Here is a 22683-nt window from a genome sequence, read left to right on the forward strand (position 1 = left end):
TTGTTGGGAGATCTTAAAGCAACAACAGACGAAAAGGTAGATTACTTAGAAGATGATATTATTTCCCATTCTTCTATGATAATTGGTGTTACTCAGATTATTTTCCAAGGCTCTGTCAACTATGATATTCCTGCGATAAAGTACTTAAAGTGTATGAAAAAAGCCTGCTTGAGTTGTGTATATTATTAGACATTCACATAGTGAATGGTAGAGTAGGTGCGGATAATCAAATTAGTTTACCGACATGGGTAAAATGTGTTAAGCCCATTTCTGGCGTCCCCCGCCGTGATATTGCTGGAATATTGCTAAAAGCAGCGCAAAACCATGCTCACTCGCATCGTTGAAAGTGGTGTTTTTCAATAGATCGGGACACAGGTGTTATTATCCTAGGACATGAAAAAGGGTCAAGATAATTTAAAGATAACTATAGAGCCATTAGTTTATTGAGTATTTTATCTAAAGTGTTCAAAAGCATACTACGTACTTGATAAGATTTTTGGCAGAATGTCAATCTGGCTTCAGACGAGGACACTCAACAATTGACAATCTATTCATTTTAAATGCTTTTATTCAACGATGCTGAGGTATGTCTGGTCGTAAATTTAACAGTGCCTTTATAAACTTTTCAAAGGTGTTTGACTCTGTTTGTCGTTTTATTTGTGGAAATTATTTGAAAAGCACGGTGTCAGCTCTAAGATGTCCAAATGTAAAAGTCAATTTATTGTAATGTTAAATCCTGTCTCAGTAGTAACAACCTGCCGTCAAACTAATTTCAGTGTAATATATGTGTAAGACAAGGTTGTGTTTTAAGCCCCTACTTTTTTCAATTCTTCATTAATGAACTTGTACACACAATTGAACAGAAGCAGTTATCTGGAGTACAGATAACATCCTGATATTATGCAAGCCTATTTTATTGCACTTTGCAGATGATTTGATTTTAATTTCAGACACTATTGGGGGACTACAGAAGGAACTATCTATCTTAGATAAGTATTGTGTGGACTGGAGTATGTCAGTTAATATTGATAAAACTAAAATTGTAGTTTTTCAGAAAGGTGGGCGGCTGAATACAAGTGAAAAAAATGGTATCTGAATGGACAACTTGTGGAGGCCACACAAGGGTATAAATGTTTAGGTTTGCTTTTTAGCAGCAGGTCATAAGCAACACAGCAGTTCAAGCTAAAATGGTACTAATGAACCTATTATAAACCATTATTGTTTACAATCTGATTCTTCAAAATTTCTTTTCAGATTGTTTGACCCCAAAATATCACCTATGTTACTGTGTGGGTCAGAAATATGGGTATACCATAAAATGGAAGAAGTTGATAACGTTCATTTATATGCTAGTAAATGGTTATTGAATGTTAAACAATATACATCAAGTAGCGCCGTATTGGGTGAATGTGGCAGATTCCCTTTACATATCAATGCAATGATGAGAGCTTTTAAATAGTGGCTACGTTTAATGTGTATGCCGGGTACCCGCTTACCTAAAAGGTGTTATAATATGTTGCATTTATACGATAGTCAAGGAAAGAAGAACAACGTTATTTTCGGTCATGTTTTCACAATCACCCAGTTATATACAGGTATTTACTTCGATGTTATTTCAACGTTTGAAAGATAATGTTCAACAAATACGGCTCAGAAGTTTATGTAATAGCTCGAAAATGTCCTTCTGTTCTCATTTTAAATCAACGTTGAAGTGTGAAGAATATTTGTATTGTGTAACCGTGAGTAAACTCCGGTCATGTATGTTAAGGTTTAGATGCACCTCACACTGGATGGAAACAGAAACTGGTAGAAAACTTAACATTCCTCTGAAGAAAGATTTTGCAAACTATGTCAAGTTTGCCTAATAGAAGACGAGTTTCATTTCCTGCTAGTGTGCCCTGCATATACTCACCTGCACCATCTCTATATTCCTTCAAAATATTATCTAATGTCCATACATTTAATATTCTTTTATCTACAACTAACACAAAGCTCATTATTACAACTAACACAAAGCTCATTATTAATGTCGCTAAATATATGTATCACAGTTAAGAAAAAATACTTATTTTATCATTGTGACTGTTGTCATACATTTTGTACAAAGTGCCTGTGTCCTGTATAGTTCTGAATAAAGAAAGAACTTGTCCTTTTTATGAAAGTAGTAGAGAAAATTGAATTCCAAAATGTTCCCAAGTGCAACCATCTGTTCCAAAATTGATCAGTCTTTTATCTACCAGAAATGATTATGTTATTACAAACCTGTCCATATATGTAAAAATACATTTACCTATGTTTACGAAACATGTAAAACAATTTCACAGCAGGAGAATAGGTGTTGTTGTGATATCTCCAAGGAGACACCACAACAATGTCTGATCAAATTGCCAATGTCGCAGTCTTGGGTTGGACAACACGGCTTAACATCTTAAAGATAACAATAGAACACACATTCCCGACCTTACCATGACACCGTTGGTAGCAGTTAGGCAACTCTCACATTGGGAACAGACATACTTTAATGTATCCCTCGACACAAAGTGCATTATTGACTTGACAACCATATTCAAATAGGTGAAGTGAGTGTACTGTATAACCTAGGTAAACCTGATGGTTGCTGTCAATGGCATACACGATGCATTTAAGGTCATCTCTAAATCAGATCACTGTAAACCTGGTTCGATTACATAGATAACGTGGGTACCTAGTATCTCACGTTACACTTGTCGTGAAGAGCTCATGTTTACGGGCAACATGACCAATATATGCAGTAAATAACTTACGTGATGCTTTAGGCTATCGGGAATGTGTATTCACCTAGAAAACATGATTATGGCAACGATATGTTTAGCAATGTTTTGTTCAGAAATACCTCAAAAAGGGCCCAAACCCGTTGCTTATTCATGAGACATGTACGATTCCGACTATAACGTGAGCATGTACTTATGAATCACTAACATGTAATCATTATCCTAGGTGTTGGCGAAAACTTGAGCGTATCCTTCCCCACCGGTGACACCCATCACAAGCACATGCAAAGGCTAGTCAATTGCTCACCTGAAAAAACAACTGAAACACAATAGTACAATTCAAAATAAGGAATTGCATTGTACATATTTTTTTGGTCACTGATGAGTCAAGTTTGGAAATGTCTCCTACATGTCTACCATAAATGGTTTTGAAATCTTTACAGATGTCTTGAATATTGTCTTCTTGATCGACCAACTTCCGAGCCAGAAGAAGCACGGGTGGCCCAGTCGTCTTAGGCGCCAGAATTCGCTGGGCAGATGTGCGTCCCTTGAGCACACCAGAAACCTATGATTGTTGGTTCGAATGACGGTTCACCCCGATTATGTTTCTAGGTTTGTCAGCACCATCCCCGTACGCGTGATCGTGGGTTTCACCGAAGTGGTAAACGTCTGAGATCTGCATCACTTCGGGCTTTCCTCCCACAATAAGCTGACACGCTGTGATATACCTGGAACACTGTTAAAAACGGCGATAAACCCAACTCACTCACTCACTCTGAGCAAGAGCCATATGCCACTCTTTGAATTATTGGAAGAAAGGGCATGCTCAGTTGTTACTCAAAAGGCGGGACACTAAGGGCTGAAACTGCAGGTAGTCAACTTTCCCGTAATGTTGAAATATTACAGCAGCTCACGCCTCGAACATGAAGGTTGTTCACAAATATCTGACATATACACATTGAGACAACATAAACCAAAAACTGTTTTTCGCTGGTTGATACGCAACATCATATACATTTAATTTGTTTGAAGTTCATTGGATTTACCAAACTTTTTGTTTTTCGTTTCGTTATTTCGTGTCACCTGAAAGTTGGGCTTCAACGCCTTGGCGTCAGTATTATTCCTTACTAAGTCACGCAACCTAACTCACACCAACCTGGTTCCTTAGCGACAACCATAACAGTGTTATCTGTGTTGTGTGTTACCTGGAGTGAAGTACCGAGTGGTTCTGACCACAGGTAATCAAGTTCAGCGAGAGCGGCCTACATGACTGTCCGCAGAAGTCCAAACCCTGATTTATTCATTTTTCACATTTGATTCAAACTTGAATCAGGGGTACTATGGACAAGAACGTTTCACGCATACACCTAACAAATCAGATACAAATAATTCCAATAAGCTGCTTATCCTTTACTTGTGAATTTTACTTCATATTCAATGACTACCCTGTAATTGTTACAGGTATATGTTTCCATCTTTGTTCAACTGCCTCGATTTTCCGTACTGTGAGCAGGTGTGATGTGGACTGTCGTTCACAATATCAATAACTGGAATGTCAGGAACTGACTCGATTATTTGCAGGGATGACATTATGCAGCAGAAATATTGCTAAGGGGCGACAAAGTGTTATGTATTGAATAACAGGTTTCATATTCCCTGTATTCCCTGTACCACAACGTAGCTTGTCAAGCATCGAGCCAAGAAGATCGCAAGAGTTGTTTCCCTTTAGCTGTTTATGTCAACACACACTAACATCACTTGGGCGCTCGTCACCATTATTGATCTAAAATCTCACTCTAATTTCATTTGTGATTTAAACAGAGACATTCAATTCTATTGCAGGACAATGTTTGAACTAACCCTTATTATCTTGATTTACCTATCAAGGACCTGGAGAGTCTTCATTGTTCCATATTATCTGCATCAGAAAAAAAAATCGGATTCCTGTTAATTTCAAAACGCATACTTTTTATGGACACTGTAACTACCACAATTTATCTCTAATTTCCCACTGTACTCCGACCAGCACACACCCACATTCGTTTTACAATATACTTTCAGGCATTTAGAAGGACAGATTTCTGTGGGTTTAAGTAGTGATAAGTAGTGCGGGATACTTCATGCGGAGGGTTGTACCTGACATAGTTTATGTTAATTCTACATGAAGAGTTTGTTTATACATTTCTTAATATTTTAAGAGTGATATAAGGGAGATAAGATTCATAATCATTCACCAGAACGCAAAATGGGGGAGTTATATTGGATATAGTTAATGTTTCATACAGAACATTTTAGAGGGTAGGATTTGTATTCAATATATTCAATATATTTCAATATATTCCAATATATTCTATTCTTAATTCAGATGTCTGTTTGGGAGATATTTGCTTGTATGGAATATATTTATTGTTCATGTTATACAATTTTAGGAAGGTTTGTATCAAATATAGTTTACGTTTAATTTAGGCGTTATGCGAGACGAGTATTCGACCATATTAAATGCCTATCAGTTTCATGTTAGAACAGAAGGAGAACACGTCAATATGCAATTAAAACACGTTGTGTGCACCACTGGTTGTTAGATGATGCATCATGTAAGGTTCAGCACCAACACTTTTATGCCAGCATTATTCCAAGTTACCTCGACCTCCCTCACGCCACCTAGGTTCCTAAGCAACACAGTTAGATGTTTTAAGCAAAAACAAGTACAGGCGACAAACTCAGTGCTCACCGTCTCTGTTGTCTCCAGTTTCGTATGACACGATTATATGTATCAAATAACTGACATGCTATGAGACTAAGGAAACACACAAATGCCCAATACGTTTACGGGTTCTTTTCAACACTAACACCAGAATCCTAATGATACATTAAATTCAAAATACACCATGAGTTTATATCAACAGTAGCGGATGCCCTCATCTAGGTGAACACTGCCAAGCTGACTGCTGTTCATTTCGCGATGAACGTCAGTAAGTCATTTAATTACGCTGTCAATCGAGCAGAAACATGGAGCTACTTTAGGGAATTCCTCAATGTCAACTGGGACGGCCATAATCTTAGTTTTCAAATAAGGAATGGATTTTGATCTTTTTATAATATAATTGTTGTCAGGACACATACAGTGCAAGGGAGACTACTACTTCAGTCACACCAACATCGCATCAGTGAGGTGGAAGAGGTTCACTGTCAAGATACGCACAGTGCAAGGGAGACTACTCCTTCAGTCACACCAACATCATCACAGCAGTAAGGGGGAAGAGACTCACTGTCAGGACACGTACAGTGCAAGGGAGACTACTCCAAAAGCCACACCAACATCACCACACCAGTGAGGTGGAAGAGGTTCACTGTCAGGAGACGCACAGTGCAAGGGAGACTACTCCTTCAGTCACACCAACATCATCACAGCAGTGAGGGGGAATAGGCTCACTATCAGGACACGCATAGTGCAAGGGAGACTACTCCTTCAGTCACACCAACATCATCACAGCAGAGAGGGAGAAGAGGCTCACTATCAGGAGACGCACAGTGGAAGGGAGACTACTCCTTCAGTCACACCAACATCATCACAGCAGTAAGGTGGAAGAGGCTCACTATCAGGAGACGCACAGTGCAAGGGAGACTACTCCAATAGCCACACCAACATCACCACACCAGTGAGGTGGAAGAGGCTCACTGTCAGGACACGGACAGTGCAAGGGAGACTACTCCTTCAGTCACACCAACATCATCACAGCAGTGAGGGGGAAGAGGCTCACTATCAGGACACGCACAGTGCAAGGTCGACTACTCCTTCAGTCACACAAACATCGTAGCCGTGAGGTGGAAGAGGCTCACTGTCAGGACACGCACAGTGCAAGGGAGACTACTCCTTCAGTCACACAAACATCGTAGCCGTGAGGTAGAAGAGGCTCACTGTCAGGACAAGCACAGTGCAAGGGAGACTTCTCCTTCAGTCACACCAACATCATCACAGCAGTGAGGTGGAAGAGGCTCACTGTCAGGACAAGCACAGTGCAAGGGAGACTACTCCTTCAGTCACACCAACATCACCACACCAGTAAGATGGAAGAGGCTCAATGTCAGGTCTTGCACAGTGCAAGGGAGACTACTCATTCAGTCACACAAACATCATCATAGCAGTGAGGTGAAAGAGGCTCACTGTCAGGACACGCACAGTGCAATGGAGACTACTCCTTCAGTCACACAAACATCATCACAGCAGTGAGGTAGAAGAGGCTCACTGTCAGGACAAGCACAGTGCAAGGGTGACTACTCCTTCAGTCATACCAACATCATCACAGCAGTGGGGTGGAAGAGGTTCACTGTCAGGACACGCACAGTGCAAGGGAGACTACTCCTTCAGTCACACAAACATCATCACAGCAGTGAGGTAGAAGAGGCTCACTGTCAGGACAAGCACAGTGCAAGGGTTCTTCTCCTTCAGTCATACCAACATCATCACAGCAGTGGGGTGGAAGAGGTTCACTGTCAGGACACGCACAGTGCAAGGGAGACTACTCCTTCAGTCATACCAACATCATCACAGCAGTGAGGTGGAAGAGGCTCACTGTCAGGACACGCACAGTGCAAGGGAGACTACTCCTTCAGTCATACCAACATCATCACAGCAGTGAGGTGGAAGAGGTTCACTGTCAGGTCACGCAGAGTGCAAGGGAGACTACTCCTTCAGTCACACCAACATCATCATAGCAGTGAGCCTGAAGAGGCTTACTGTAAGGACACGTACAGTGCAAGGGAGACTACTGCTTCAGTCACACAAACATCACCACACCATTGAGATGGAAGAGGCTCACTGTCAGGTCACGCACAGTGCAAGGGAGACTACTCCTTCAGTCACACCAACATCATCACAGCAGTGAGGTTGAAGAGGCTCAATGTCAGGTCATGCACAGTGCAAGGGAGACTTCTCCTTCAGTCACACAAACATCATCACAGCAGTGAGGTTGAAGAGGCTCAATGTCAGGACATGCACAGTGCAAGGGAGACTGCTCCTTCAGTCACACCAACATCACCACACAAGTGAGGTGGAAGAGCCTAACTGTCAGGACACGCACAGTGCAAGGGAGACTGCTCCTTCAGTCACACCAACATCATCACAGTAGTGAGGTGGGAGAGGATCACTGTCAGGACACGCACAGTGCAAGGGAGACTACTCCTTCAGTCACACAAACATCTTCACAGCAGTGAGGTTGAAGAGGCTCACTGTCAGGACACGCACAGTGCAATGGAGATTACTCGTTCACTCACATCAACATCATCACAGCAGTGAGGTGGAAGAGGCTCACTGTCAGGACACGCACAGTGCAAGGGAGACTACTCCTTCAGTCACACTTCTTTTGGCGATACTGTGTCATGCATGGCTACTTTCACAAGTGTTAGTTCTGTTTGTTTGCTGCTTATTGCAATATTCCTAGTGAACAGGAATGTAGCAGATACAATATTTTGTATACTGGCAGAAAGCCATTAAATAGTAACTGTTGTATTAATATGTGTACAAACATTTTATTTTAGAATTGCAGGTATATCATATCTTATTTAAACCAAACACCTTAGATAGCATAACCTTAATTTGTGGGCATCACTGCAATAATTATTTAACCAAAGAACTTGGCATGCATCAAACAAGTCAGCGAGCCTGGACACCCGATCCCGTTTCTTGCCTCTTTACAACAAGCAAAGTCGCTTTTACGGCAAGCATGGGTTGCCTAAGATCTGTTCTACCCCGGATTTGGGTATTCTACATTTCTGACAACTACGAAGCATCAAAACATAATGCTACGAGCCTCTTCAGAATCACAATAATGTAATATAAGGTATATTGATGATCTGATATTGCTCAATAACAGTCAAATAGCCCATTCTGTTCCACTGATTTATCCAAATAGAAATATAAGACACCAGTGAGAGCAGCTAATCATTTTGATTTTAGATCTATGCATAAAGAGTGATACAAAATTGTCCAGCGGTGGGTAGCAAAGTGGTTAAAGCATTAGCTCATCACGCTGAAGACCCGGGTTCGATTCCCCACATAGGTGCAATAGCCCATTTGATATTGCTGGAATATTGGTAAACGTGGCATAAAACCATACTTACTCACTTTGGCAAGAGGGATGACTTGACACTTTGCACAAACAGTTGATACATATGATTAAGGGTATTAGTTTGTAAAAGATCTCGGCGAGCTCAGGCCAGTTAACAAGTTGCATTTGTTATCCCTAAATATTTGACACACTGACAGGTTTCATGTTCCCTGTACTGCACTGATGCTTGTTGAACCCGAGAGGTTGCCAAAAGTTATTTCCCTTCATCTGTTCATGATCTAAAACCTTACTCTGACGCTCTCTGTGCTTAAATCTGAAACTGTCCGTTCTCTTCAAGAGGAATCGTGTAGCCCACAATTAGCATGTTGATTAACCTCTCATTTATTATCCCAGATAATTTGTAATACACAATCATAATTGATGCTTACTTTTCGCTTACAATTTAATTTAAGTAAGAAATCAGTTCTGGAGAACCGGATCTTTTCTTATTATCCGCATGACATACTCAGGAAAGGATGAAGGATTCATAACATATTGTAAGCCCGAGGTTTAACTTGCAAATACCAAAATATACCCCTATCTTTGTATTGCACGCCAAAGATTCTGATTGCAGCACACACACTCATTTTACAACATGATGCAACACATTTAGAAGGCCAGATTTGTGTGGATACGTTTCATAATCATTCCCTAGAACTCAACATGGGGGAGAGTTTTTGATGGATATATTACATAGTTTGTATCTAATATAGTCCATAGTTAATTAAGAAGGCTGTTTGGGAGATACATTTGTGTAGCGAGTAAATTTTATATTGACTTCAGAACAAAATCTGGGACACGGGTGGCCCAGTCGTGTAAGGCGCCACGGTTCTCTGTGCAGAGTTGCGTCCCGTGGGCACGCCAGAAATCTATGACTGTGGGTTCGAATCCCGGTTCGCCCCGATGATGTGTCTACGTTATTCAGCACCATACCCGTGCTCTTGGGTTTCACCGAGGTGGTAAACGCCATAAACCTGCATCACTTCGGGCTTCCCTCCCACTTTAAGCCGACACGTCGTGATATGACTGGAATATTGTTAAAAGCGGCGTTAAACACAAATCACTCACTCTCTTACAATATATGTACTCAGTTGTTCTTCAGTGGCAACATTATTGTAAATTATGCCGCAAACTACATACCAGGAATACGTTTCTAGTTCACACTTACTGTCTTCACTCCTTGATCTCAATGGTAGACAGTGAGAAGTATTCATATTTTTCTGATTTTTAAATGCACTGAACTCAATTGTTTGCCCTGTAATAAAAGTATTATTTGGTAGTACCAGGATCCGCTGTTTTGGGATTAGTGGGTGTAGCTGGTTATTATGCTTTGGGTGTGATTTGCACACCCGTGCTCGTTGGTTTGATGTGCGGTCATGTGAGAGATTATGTTTTACTTGATATGAAAAACTGATTAAAGTGTACACCAAGACTGACAAGACACATTCCACCACTTGACATTTAACATACAAGCCTTAAAGAAGAAAATGAAAGCACAATTGAGATTAAAAAGTTTAATTTCTTACATGGAGATATATATATGAAACGGCATAGAACTTAAAGCATATAGAACTTATGTATATACAAAATACAATGAAACATGCCAAGAACAGTAATATACAGTTTATCCTCTAAACGCTGCATGCTAATCATCATGCACATTTCTCTTGTCTTTACCGAACCTCGCACATATACAAGAAATATTAGTATAAGGCGAATGTTAGGAACTCACATTTAATCAAATTCATCTTTTAATCTAATATGTTTTAAACACGAAGTGCAACACAAGCAGATTAATGTTGTATCATTTGATTTCTTAAGGATCTGTGCATCAATGCTCACAGCTGATTTCATGAATTACAATACCTCGTATATGACTGCTTGCTAATCCCAGACTCAGTTACTCGGTCTGACATGGTGAAAACTTGCTGACTCGACATATAACATTTGCCGAACTTGCTGAACATGTCTCTAAAATTTGCCGGTAACATGGTTAAGTTGTTTCTGTTTATTGTTTGAACGCAAATTCTGAAACATCCATTGTGTTTCCTCTGGCCAACACTCACACCCATCAGTTCCCACAGTCTGCTCATGTGGAGGCGTCATCTGAATTCCAGAACTGCCACCACTTCTTCTTTGGGCTGAACTGAAAGCATTAACAAAACAGTTCACACGTGGCTGCAGCCGTTCACCCATATCACAAAATAGTCTATGAAAAACAAGGAGCTCATTTCTATGTGTTCTGTTTCTCTGAAACAAGAAAGGTAAATATAAGTTTAATGTGAATTTTTTGGGGACATAGCATTACAATGATGTATCAATCAATCCCATAGAAATATCAGTCCCGATTATCTGCCGACACAGACTCCACTGGGCGTGAAAGACAAACCAGTGGTGCAAGAAATAGTACGTGTTTGTAGACTATTGCCGCACAGTATGGCGTCCTGTAGCAAAGCGATCCGTAGTCGACATTAATACACATAAAGGACTGTACCTTCAGGACGGCGTCTATGCTCTCATGAAGTGATCCTGTTTTCAGCACCAGTTTGTTCTCTATCCTGCTGGCCATATCGTCTCCGAGTAGAGGTGGGGCTGCCAAGAATTTCACTCATTATCACATTCTTTTTGCACATAAGACACACTGACTACTAGGACGTAAGTATTAAATCTTACACATTATGACACTGTAAAAGAATCAAATGTTATTGTGGTTGCTTACAGTATCTCATAATCGTTATTTGAACATTACTAAACGCGTCAGTACATCTTTCTTGAAACGTATGTGACATGTTTTTTTCACACTGATTTTCAAGAGTAAGATTTTCCAACTAATGATGCATCTTAAAGATTCATTGAATGTTTCCATAACACTCATCATGTAGATACGAGAACATCGGGTCGAATACGTTCACTTCGTTTCTCCCGACATTATTTCTGTGGTTACTTCTCTAATTAGAAAACTACCCTAAAAAACTTACATCTTCCCCTTGTTTCTGACAATCCTGCAGCCTGAAAAATAGATAAACGTTATCTTGTGATATGGTAAAACGTTTGTTTAAATATACACAGAGTAGCAGCATATTTTGTATAACAAGACAGGCATTCTGCGCGCCAACACACAACCATGCTTTCCATTCCCAAAGGTCAACTGACAACTGTATATGCAATGTCAAAATACATAAGACACTTGCCAGTTTTATCGGAAAGAGACACAAAACTCATTTGAACAGATGCAGATATATTGATATTGCATGTTATAGATTGTTTTGATTCAATGTCATGATTGGTTACGACATGGATCATTTGTCATAATTCTACTAATCTTGACTAAACAAACGGGACGGTGCCTAGTGGTTAAAGCGTTCGCTCGTCACACCGGAGACGCGGATTCGATTCCCCAGATAAGTACTATGTGTGAAGCTCATTGCTTGTGTGATATTGCTGGAATATTGCTAAAACTGGCGTAAAACCAAACTCACTCACTAACTAAACAAACAGCTTATTTGGCAGAAGATTAATTAAGAAGCAAGTTTTAAATCTGCAATATTTCAGAGGAAGAAATATTTAGGTTTGACATGCACATTCTAAAAGATATAGTTGATGAAAAGTAGTACTACATCCTTTGTCACAGGTGTTACCTTTGGTGCCTGGTTCTGTTGACATTTCAGCACCTCATCAAGTACGTCCGGTAGTATACCTGGTGGCAACTTACACTTTTTCTCCACCGCTCTTTGTAAATCAGTTGACTTTGTCTTCATTTCTTCCCGTATAGTCCGTAACAAGTCTGAAATATCCCACAGAGATGTTTGATTCAGTGACGCATCTGTACTCTGGAACTGAACCTTTAGGGTAATTACTATTGAGAATATTTACATTCATACAATGTGATCTGGAAATATGATTACAGAGACCCAGGTTTATTAGGATTTCAAAGTTCCTGTTCATGTTACCGAGCTTTTGGTCGCATCTAGGTCCAGAATGTAGAGGACTGCAAGTTTTACTTCCTGACTCCTAGAAAAGGGAAACAGGAACTGCACACATGCAAGATTATACCAGAAAGGAGAATGTAATACATGTAATATGCTTTAATAAACATGCTTGGTTATATTCTGTCATCTTATAAGATGTATATATGATTTAATAACTCATGATTGACGAGCTTGGAAGAATACTATACCCCATATGTTATCCAGGGGAAGACATGCTTTACATAGGAGATGAAAACATGATCAAACTTTGTGTGACCCGAGCGTCACCATATATATATATATATAGTTGTAACGTTTCTTCAAGCAGCAATCACACACGAACCTGCCTCTCTGCTCCCATTGGTGGCACATCTGTCCTGGAGGTGTTGGGCGTGTGATCATGAGAAACAGCAGGTTCATCTCCACCATGATGTCTGACTGTGACACCAGTGATGTTGTCACCTTGGCTCTTGGCATCACTTCCACTAGAGTTGCCTTTGTCCTCTTGTCTCTTTACATCACTACACATTGAATTGCCTTTATGATCATGTGTGCATTGTTTGTTTGTCTTTTCCACATATGACTGAAAATAAAGGTAGTAGTGGAAAATCCCTGTATACACAATGCCTTTTAGAAAGTGTCAAAATGTAACGAATGTTATATTTTTGATTACACTCTCCGTAGAGTACAAGCTCTCATGCTATTTTGGAATTGACCAGCAAACACAGAATGTGTACTTTACTAAAAAAGTGTAATCCCCCAAGTAACATTTGTTAAATTTGACCACTTTCTAAAATGCAGTGTGTGTATATAACTTTTCGGCCATGGAAGCCATGCCAATTTACACTTTACACTCAGAGAGGTACACGAAGTAAGTGATCTTGACTACCAGTTTTCTTGTGGAAGCCTCGGGGGCTGAGTGGGTTAGACCGCTGACATTGTGTCCTGGCTATTAGGAGTATTGCTCTGAGATTGTGGGTTCGAATCCCGGACGGGACTCAACCCCAAAAGTACTAGAACGTGTACTTTTCTTGGAAGGTGACCCGACCCCGGAAATTTGTTTGTTTGTTACATGACACGCCTGCTATGCATTTGTAGTAAAAGATTATCCTTAGTTGCACTATTAATTTAGTATTTGATCGGAAGTGTGTACGATAAGGAAAGTATCTCACTGACATGAATGGTACCTTTAGGAGAGCTTGTATGATCTTATTAAGTGATCCTTTATCCATCCTAAGTTGATTCTCTATCTTGCTGGCCATATCGTCTCCAAGAAGAGGTTGAGCTGTCGAGAATTTTTAATCATTATCACACCATTTGTGATAAAAATTGAATCTGTAAGGATCACATGAGATGACGTAAAGAAAATGAATTTTATTTATGTTGCTCTGCACTTGCTCTAATAATTCATTCATGGTCTTCATTTATTACGTTTTAATAATACCAATATCGTTAAATAGAAAGGCGGATTTACAACAGTAAAGATTTTGTTCACTTACACACCGATGAAGAATATACACACGCTTTATCATAAGGAAACTATTACATTACGCTTGTAAAATATCTGTCTGATTGGACATATCCTTAGAAACCTACATTTGCCCTGCATCTCCGAAACCACTGCAGACTGAAAAATATGAAAAATAATTGATTTTATGGAACGTCTGTTTCAGTATAGCAGAGTAGCAGTATATTTCGTATGACAAGTAATCGAATCCCAGACCTCTTCTTATTCTCTTATTTGTTTATTCAGCTGTATGTAAGCCATCGGCCCATATTACAGTTCTTTGTCTGCAAGAGCGAAGATCACATTGGTGATAGACATTAATATTATAAATTTCTACTGGTATGGACATGTACAAAATTTATCAGGAATATAAATTTTACGTAGGTATCATGAGCAGTTCATATCAATATGACATAGTATCCGTTAACTTTGTATCCAAAGAAACACATTTCACATAGTCTGAGCCTTCTAGGCTTATTCATATATCATTAACGCCGAGTAAATATTTAGACGCTAAAGTGGGAATTTTCTGATTAGGAGAACCGATCTCACAATCAAGACCCCACACCTCGGCTATTAAAACAGGACTGGCATAGGAATTTAGAATCAAAGATTCTGAAAAAGTATTGCACGGAATAGGTTGTAGTTTTGACAAAGATTTTAAGATAGCTAATGGGGTCTTTTTTTATTGTACAATAGAGTTGTGAAAGTGTTTATGCCAGGACAAACTTTGTTAGAATAATTCCAAAATATTTATATGAGGATACACAATCAATTAAATTACCCCCGAGATACCATTTTGCACGTTTTGAAAGCATTCCACCATTTCTAAAAACTACGATTTTTGTTTTGTCTAAATTTAAAGAAAAGCTGTATTCCACACTTCTGAAGCTCACATATGGTGTTACATAAAAAAGTATCGTCAGAAAATAACTGGTGAAACAGTTGGCCCAGTCGTCTAAGGCGTCGCGATTCGCTGTGCAAAGTTGCGTCCCTTGGGCACGCCAGAAACCACAGCACCAAAACTGTGCTTATGGGTTTCACCGAAGTGGTAAACATCTGAGACCCGCATCACTTTTTTCTACATTAAGCTGACACGCCGCGATATACTAGTAACTGGAATACTGTTAAAACCCAACTCACTCGCCCACTATCACTTCATCAGCTGTTTTTGGTGAGTCAAGAATAGCTGTGGTGTTACTATCAGAAAACTGAGAACTGACACAACAAATATTATTACCACAGTGAAGGAATGTAGTTGGTTATCGCCAAGTCACCCTTTTCCATTCAGTTTCATCGATAAGATGAACAAGTAACTGAACCCGTGATCAATGTTGTATGCCATCCAGATGACATAAAGCCAGCCGATTCACAGAGTATGACCATCAAATCCACAATCTAAACTGGTCATGTCCATAGGATGCAGAATTAAGAGAAAAGAGTACAATATTTCAGAGGAGAAAACATCTATCTTTAGCATGCACAAACTAACAGATATGGTTTAATGAAGAAACGTATTCTGTACAAGAATTACTATTACCTCTTGTTCCTGGTCCAGGCTTTGCAGGACCTCATCAAGTATTCTAAGTAGTTTCCCTGGTGGCAACACATTCCCTTGTAAAACTGCCGTCTCTTTGTCAATACCTTCCTGTATACTCCGTAACATTTCTGAAACAACCCAGCGGCGAGGTTTTATATAGTCGTGAATCTATATTCAGAAAATGTACCCCTCGGGATAATTACTGCTGCACATTTAATTACATGCGACGTGATATTACTTTATTAAACTTGAAATACGTAACTCTGGACGATTACCGCCAGTGTATACTGTAGATAGGAATTGTTCCTGAACACTTACGTATTTCATGGAGATATAGGTTGCATTTACTTCCCGTGTCCACATGACTACCAGTAGAGTTCCCTTTGTCCACTTTGCCGTTGGCATGACTACCAGTAGAATTCCCTTTGTCCACCTGGCTGTTGGCATGACTGCCAGTATAGTCGTCTTTGTCCTCTAGGCTGGTGGCATGACTACCAGTAGAGCTCCCTTTGTCCACAAGGCTGTTGGCATGACTACCAGTAGAGCTCCCTTTGTCCACATGGCTGTTGGCATGACTGCCAGTAGAATCCCATTTGTCCACTTGGCTGTTGGCATGACTACCAGTAGAGTTCCCTTTGTCCACTTGGTTGTGGGCATGAGAACCAGTAGAATTCCCTTTGTCCACTTGACTGTTGGCATGACTACCAGTAGAGTTCCCTTTGTCCACTTGGATGTTGGCATGACTACTAGTAGAATTCCCTCTGTCCTCTTGGCTGTTAGCATGACTGCCAGTAGAATTCGCTTCGTCCACTTGGTTGTTGGCATGAGAACCAGTAGAATTCCCTTTGTCCACTTGGCTGTTGGCATGACTACCAGTAGAATTCCCTTTGTCCACTTGGCTGTTGGCATGACTGCCAGTATAATCGTCTTCGTCCTCTAGGCTGGTGGCATGACTACCAGTAGAGTCCTCTTTGTCCTCTAAGCTGTTGACATTACTACCAGTTGAGTTCCCTTTTTCCACCCCGCTCTTGGCATGACTGCCAGTAGAGTCCTCTTTGTCCCTTAGGCTGTTGGCATGACTACCAGTAGAGTCCCCTTTGTCCTCTTGGCTGTTGGCATCATTTCCATTTGAGTTATCAGTGAATTCTTGGCTTTTGGCATCACGTGTATAGCAGTGATTCTTTTTCGTTTCTATATCTGAAAAGGATATGTGCATTGTGTGCTCAATCTCATCATTGAATAAAACATCCAATCGATTGACATGGGGTGGCGAAACAGTGTGAGAACAATGTTTATTTTGATTACTATATCAGAACAACTCTTACTCAATTTGAAGTGCACATGAATATCAACCCTGGATCATCCGGGGTAGAATAGTTCTTTAGCAACCAATGCTTGCCGTATAAGGCGACTATGCTTGTCGTAAAAGGCGATTAACGGGATCACATGGTCAGCCTCGCTGACTTGGTTGATGCATGTCATCGTATCCAAATTGCTTTGATTGATGCTCATGATGTCAATAACTGTATTGTCTGGTCCAGACTCGATTTTCACAGACCGCGGTCAAATAGCTGGAATATTGCTGAATGCAGCGTTAAACAACAAACAAAACAAACAAACAAACAGAAGCACACGAATATCAAAGAATATTTACCTATACCTTCACAAAGATGTACTGATTCCACGACCCTTCGTAGCTGTGGTTGATCATCAGACTTCCGCTAATATAATGGACACAACAATCGTATTAAAAGCAATTGCAGTAAACTAAAACATACACAGTGACGGTTTGTTTCTGTGGTATCTTTATTTAATCGTAGTTGATTTGTGACTCATATCTACCTTAAATCCATAATCTTTCCCAAGCACATCTCCAAGTCTTTTAAATGTAGACTTGTTGACTGTTGTATCAAGATGTCCAGATGTTACAAGGAGGCTGTCTATGTGCTTAAAGCGTGACACACAATCTGGAGTGAAGCGCTGTGACGTGGCAAAGGCAGTGATGAGAATAACGTCCCTACAGCTGAGATCACCTGCAATGAAAATGCCCTCTATCTTGTAATGGATAACATGTATTAACAATTTCGTTGATATTGATATGTTTGTAATAATCTTGTTAAAATCTTGTTAAAATCTAAATATTTTTTACATTTGTATACTTATCGTCAATTACTCCTTAATGCATTCAATGCTTACCTTACGACAACAAGGACAGCGCAACAGCGATGGTCCTGGTTGAGAAATAAAGTTGTTATTTTGAAGTTCCACCTTCTTCACATCACTGCCTGTCGACAGGGCTCTTAGAAAAACATACTTTTGAGGTTTCTGAAGCAAAAGTGGGAATGCAAGTCTGCGACGGGCGGGTCCTTAAATGTAGTAATGCAGTATACAAATGTAAACATATTTAGATTTTACTCATGTTTTCACTGATCCTGCATTACTCCTTAGTGCATTTGTACCGGACGACTTGGAGGATTGTAAACCTTCACAATACAGAAACCTAAATAATTCACACCCTGACATACAACACCAGTTTGTCGATAAACCGTGAAGCGGAAAAGTTAACAAAAAAAATCGCCATTACGGTAGGGTTGTTCAAAAGTCTAAACGAGAACATATTGAACATAACAATTAAAGAGTCATTTCCTATGCAGATTTAGAAATAAAGAAAACAATAGCTCATCAGCTTAATATACAATAGAGCCGGCGTTGACAAACAAGAATGTCTAATATTCTTCCACTGCTGGACACTCAGCGATTGCACAAGGAAGTAGACTGGCTCGGTTTAGGGCGAGTTCAATATTTGCGTCGGAGGTTGGTAACCTGTTTGGTTAAAACCAGAGGGACTCTACTGGTAGTCATGCCAACGCTTTCGACGTCATCGAATGCATCATCGAGAAATAATGACTAGCAAAAACTGTGTCGGACCTAAAATAACATCCTTCAATGATTGTTCTAATAAAACAATTGATGTGTAAAGCCATGGTAGAGGTTACACGTCCTGATCTCGTGATGGTAATTCGCTCTCGGCGGATCCAGTTTGGCGATCTCGTAAGCCTGAAGGATGATTACGCCAAACCATAGGAATATGGTGGGCATAAACAAGCATGAAATACTCATATCCCCCGCCAATATAACATATCCGGTTGTGTGCATTAGCTCCTGTGAACTATGTTCACTGGATCTTTTCATAAATGGCCTATTGCAGCACTAAAAAGTTATTACTGGTGTTGTTTTGCCTTCAGCAGTTTATGATAGAATCTATAACTGTTTTTGCAATGAGTTGTGTTATTACTTCAACAATAATCAGACAAGTGAGGGAGGTCTGGGATACTACAGCACTGGCATGATGGCAAGTCCAGTGTAGCTCCAAGACAGTGAGTTTGAGAGTCATTTTCCGCACATTAATCAAATCTTCAAGTTTCAGTTTTATTTCATGTTACCACCATGCACTGCGATGAAATATACTGGTTCAGTGCCACTTGTTAATTGTGTTTTCACAATAATTCACCACATAACTTGTCAGTTCCTTTGTCAAATGGTATACATCTCAATTAGGTAATTATGGTAATGGTTCTCGCACAACCCTGAGTATATGTTTTTGTAGAACGTATCAACGGTTTCCTAGTCAGCGCTTGCTAAGGAAACATCTGTAAAAACTCCCAATCTATCAAAAGGCACCAGTTTACCACTTGACCTATTTATATGCCAAGTTTGGTGAAGAAATATTGTACCGATTTCAAGATCTGTGCAAAGTTTGATGATTTTCAGTCTAAGTCAAAAGTCTTTGCCAGGGAAACATCGAATAATACATTTTTTTAAAAAAAATCACAAATCACAGGCGCCAGTTTACCTCTAGACCTAGTTATGTGCCAAGCTTTGTTAAGAAATATTGTACAGTTTTCAAGATCTGCTCCAGAAAAGGGTATTTCCGCCATTTTCAGTCTAAGTCAAAGTCGTTGCCATGGAACCTCGAAAAATATTATTTTTTCAAAATACCAAACTATCAAAAGGCACCAGTTCACCACTAAACCTATCTATGTGCCAAGTTTGGTTAAGGTATATCTCATCGTTTTTGTGTTCTGCTCTGAGCCCCTCTATGCATCCTTCAAACTTAAAACCTTTTAAAGACGAACCAAGCATGCAGACAAACCTGCAGGCAATTTGCTTTGTTGGTTGACGAGTAGGTTGGACCACTGTGGGAGGGGTACAAGTGAACCATCTTCTCGTCGGCCACCAAGACGCGACCAAAGTGACAGCAATATTCTTTACCTCCTTTGTATCATCTTGGGAAGTAAGACGAGTGGCGGAAAAGCGTATGCTTTTACCCCTTCCCAAGGGATGCTGAACGCCTGCGGAACCGGTAAGGAGGAGATATACATCATGAGTTTGTGGTCTACGCAAGTAACAAGTCGATGTTTGGTTGCCTGAACTTCTGAAGCACTAACTGGAAGTTTCAACTCGTTTGGAACCACACTGTCTGGACGACATATATGTGTCAACATCAAGGAGTGGGAGTGCTTTGTTCCCTGATTGCACAGGGACCACACCACATTGCTGTTGTCTGTGGATATAGTGAGTTGGGCGGAGTGTAACTGATTCTGCCATGGCCAGAATTAACTCTTCCAGCTCCAAGTAGTTTATGTGCCATTTTCGATGAGCGCCAGACCATAGCCCTGAGGCTGTCTGGTCTTGCAGGTGAGCATCCCACTCCTGAAGGGAGCTGTAGATTCGGAGATAACCCGCATTAAGAGACCCCTCCTAAGACATTCGAGTCTACTGTTTAGCCGGAAGAGTGATGGCCTTGAGTGGAACCTGACGCCTGATTTGTCATTGGTGAAGTGTGCGTGGTTGGTGTAGCTCAGGTGACAAGAGTCGTAGGACTTTGTGCCATCTGTCCCTCGGTACTGATAGGAGTTCCTTGTCCGTCTCGAACGGGCCTCTTATGAATTGAAGTTAATAGGATGGAGTTAAATCCGACTTCGCCTCGTGGCGTACTCCCAGTGTCGTACTAACTTCAGCGTGTGTTGATGACACAGTAGACAATCGCCTATGTACTGAACTAAACTCCTCGGGTGTAGATACGCAGTTGTTGGTCTCTGTACTCGTCTAAACAGCCATTCAGCCAATTGGAGCACTGCCCATTTGTATCGAACCCCAATGACCTGGAACCTGAGGAGTATATGCAGGTAGGCATCCTGCAAGTCGACACTGATCAAGAAACGAACCATTGATGCTAGTTCTGAGCAGTCACAACGCAGCAATAAGGTGGACGCTTCAGTTAATGTTTATTAAACACGGAGATCATTCTCATCTCGTCTGAGTCCTTCATGGGTACCAGGCAGATTTGAGGATAAAACCCCGGTGTTAAGTCTGGGACGTGAGCCATCTCTTCAGCTCTTTTCACAAACAGTATGTCTATGTTGGTTTTCTGCGATCTAGTCATTGAACAGGGAAGTAGATGACCAAGGTTGACGTAGCATCTGTGCTTGAACTCAGAGGTCCGGTTTGAAAGCACTTAACAATCAAGTCTGCGTGTGGCAGTTATCTCTGCCAGAATGGCCTTCTCATGTGGTCAATCTGTCGCTGTAGGAAATTCACCATAGTTTGGAAAAGATCTAATTGGATAGGATTATCCTCTGATAGATCCTGATTCACTGCATGATATGGTTGTTGGTGCTGACAACGGTTTCAGTGCACGCCTTATATCCATTTCTATGAATGCAAATCAGGTATCTTGATGGTAGGTGGCCCTGATGAGGTCGGGTGGCTTAAATGACGGAGCAAGAGTAAGCTTGCAGAAGTTTTTATCCAATGACTTCACGGTGTACTTGTGCTAAGCTGAGATGCGTATTCCATTCCACAGAGGAATCGCTATCTTCTCCATAGAAAAGTCCGACGAGGCAGAACAATGTTGACATACTCGTTTTCGACAGGGATCAGCTCCTGCACTATCAAAGGGTTTTGAGGACCCAGATGTCCCCGTAACACGCTGGCGTACTAACGCTGCCCAGCAATGAATGCGCTGTACCAGTACTCACATTAGGTGTTTGGTAAACGGTAGGCGCCGATGTAGGCGCTAACACTTCTGCGCAGGCCTCTGGTTACAGGTGTGCCATAAACTGCTGCAACATGGTCTGCATAGAGTTTTGCATCCGATTAGTGTTCTGAAACGGTGCTAATGCCAACGATAAATCATTGGAACAGCACTAAGCTGATCATGTGTCGCCTGCATAACAGTGTACACTTAAGCCCCGGGGCTGATATCATTGTAGAGGCGCTTGGGTTGTAGGCAGGTGCTGGGCCCGGTGCAGATCTATGAAACACAATACTCATCGATGATGACAGGATCATGGTCGAATTAGCGTTCTGGTACAGTGTTGACACCTGAGCGTGCACCTGCTGCACTGGATATGTTGTAACAGCGTTTAGCTTGTCATGTGTCGCCTGCGTAACATACCACGCTGTTAGCCCTGGGAAGAAGGCAGGAGCTGCGCTCGGCGTAATACTCATTTTTGCTAACTGGATTAAAGACGCTTGTGCAGGAGTTGCAGATCTAGCAGATCTGGATGTCTCAGGCAGCTGAAAACTAGGAGCAGTTACGATACAAAATCCTTCAGTATTGCTGATTTTGGCGGAGGGCGCACTTCTGCAGTCAAAGCTACGGGCGTGCTATTACCCACCAATGATAACGGCTGCGTCATTACGGCTGCGTCGTAACGGCTGACCGAACCATGTCCTACGCTATTCTGAGATTGTAGCATCTTTCTCTCCTCATGACGGGATTCGCGTAAAATACGTCTGGGAGTAG

The 22683-nt window shown here is 40.8% G+C and overlaps 1 protein-coding gene across 1 annotated transcript; it reads right to left on the reverse strand.

Annotated features, from left to right (window-relative positions):
• Positions 1 to 10429: 10429 nt before the first annotated feature.
• LOC124118981 (hyphally-regulated protein-like) lies at positions 10430 to 22385 on the reverse strand. Its single transcript, XM_048382737.1, has 13 exons — positions 22118 to 22385; positions 17715 to 17905; positions 17527 to 17593; positions 16191 to 17069; positions 15873 to 16000; positions 14422 to 14452; positions 14013 to 14110; positions 13169 to 13408; positions 12808 to 12868; positions 12496 to 12641; positions 11836 to 11866; positions 11352 to 11449; positions 10430 to 11003 (listed from the first exon to the last, which is right to left on the reverse strand). The coding sequence occupies exons 1-13, from the start codon at positions 22383 to 22385 to the stop codon at positions 10947 to 10949; spliced, it is 2295 nt and encodes a 764-aa protein (XP_048238694.1). The 3' UTR covers positions 10430 to 10946.
• Positions 22386 to 22683: the final 298 nt, after the last annotated feature.

This window comes from Haliotis rufescens, unplaced genomic scaffold (genome assembly GCF_023055435.1).
Source record: "Haliotis rufescens isolate VD_foot unplaced genomic scaffold, xgHalRufe1.0.p SCAF_41, whole genome shotgun sequence".
Taxonomy (NCBI): domain Eukaryota; kingdom Metazoa; phylum Mollusca; class Gastropoda; order Lepetellida; family Haliotidae; genus Haliotis; species Haliotis rufescens.

Coding starts and splice junctions, on each gene's coding strand:
- LOC124118981 (XM_048382737.1), bottom strand. CDS start 22,385: ATGAGTATTACGCCGAGCGCAGCTCCTGCCTTCTTCCCAGGGCTAACA. Junction 17,070..17,526: donor ACATCTTTGTGAAGGTATAG/GTAAATATTCTT, acceptor TATCCTTTTCAG/ATATAGAAACGAAAAAGAAT. Junction 16,001..16,190: donor CCTATATCTCCATGAAATAC/GTAAGTGTTCAG, acceptor GGGTTGTTTCAG/AAATGTTACGGAGTATACAG.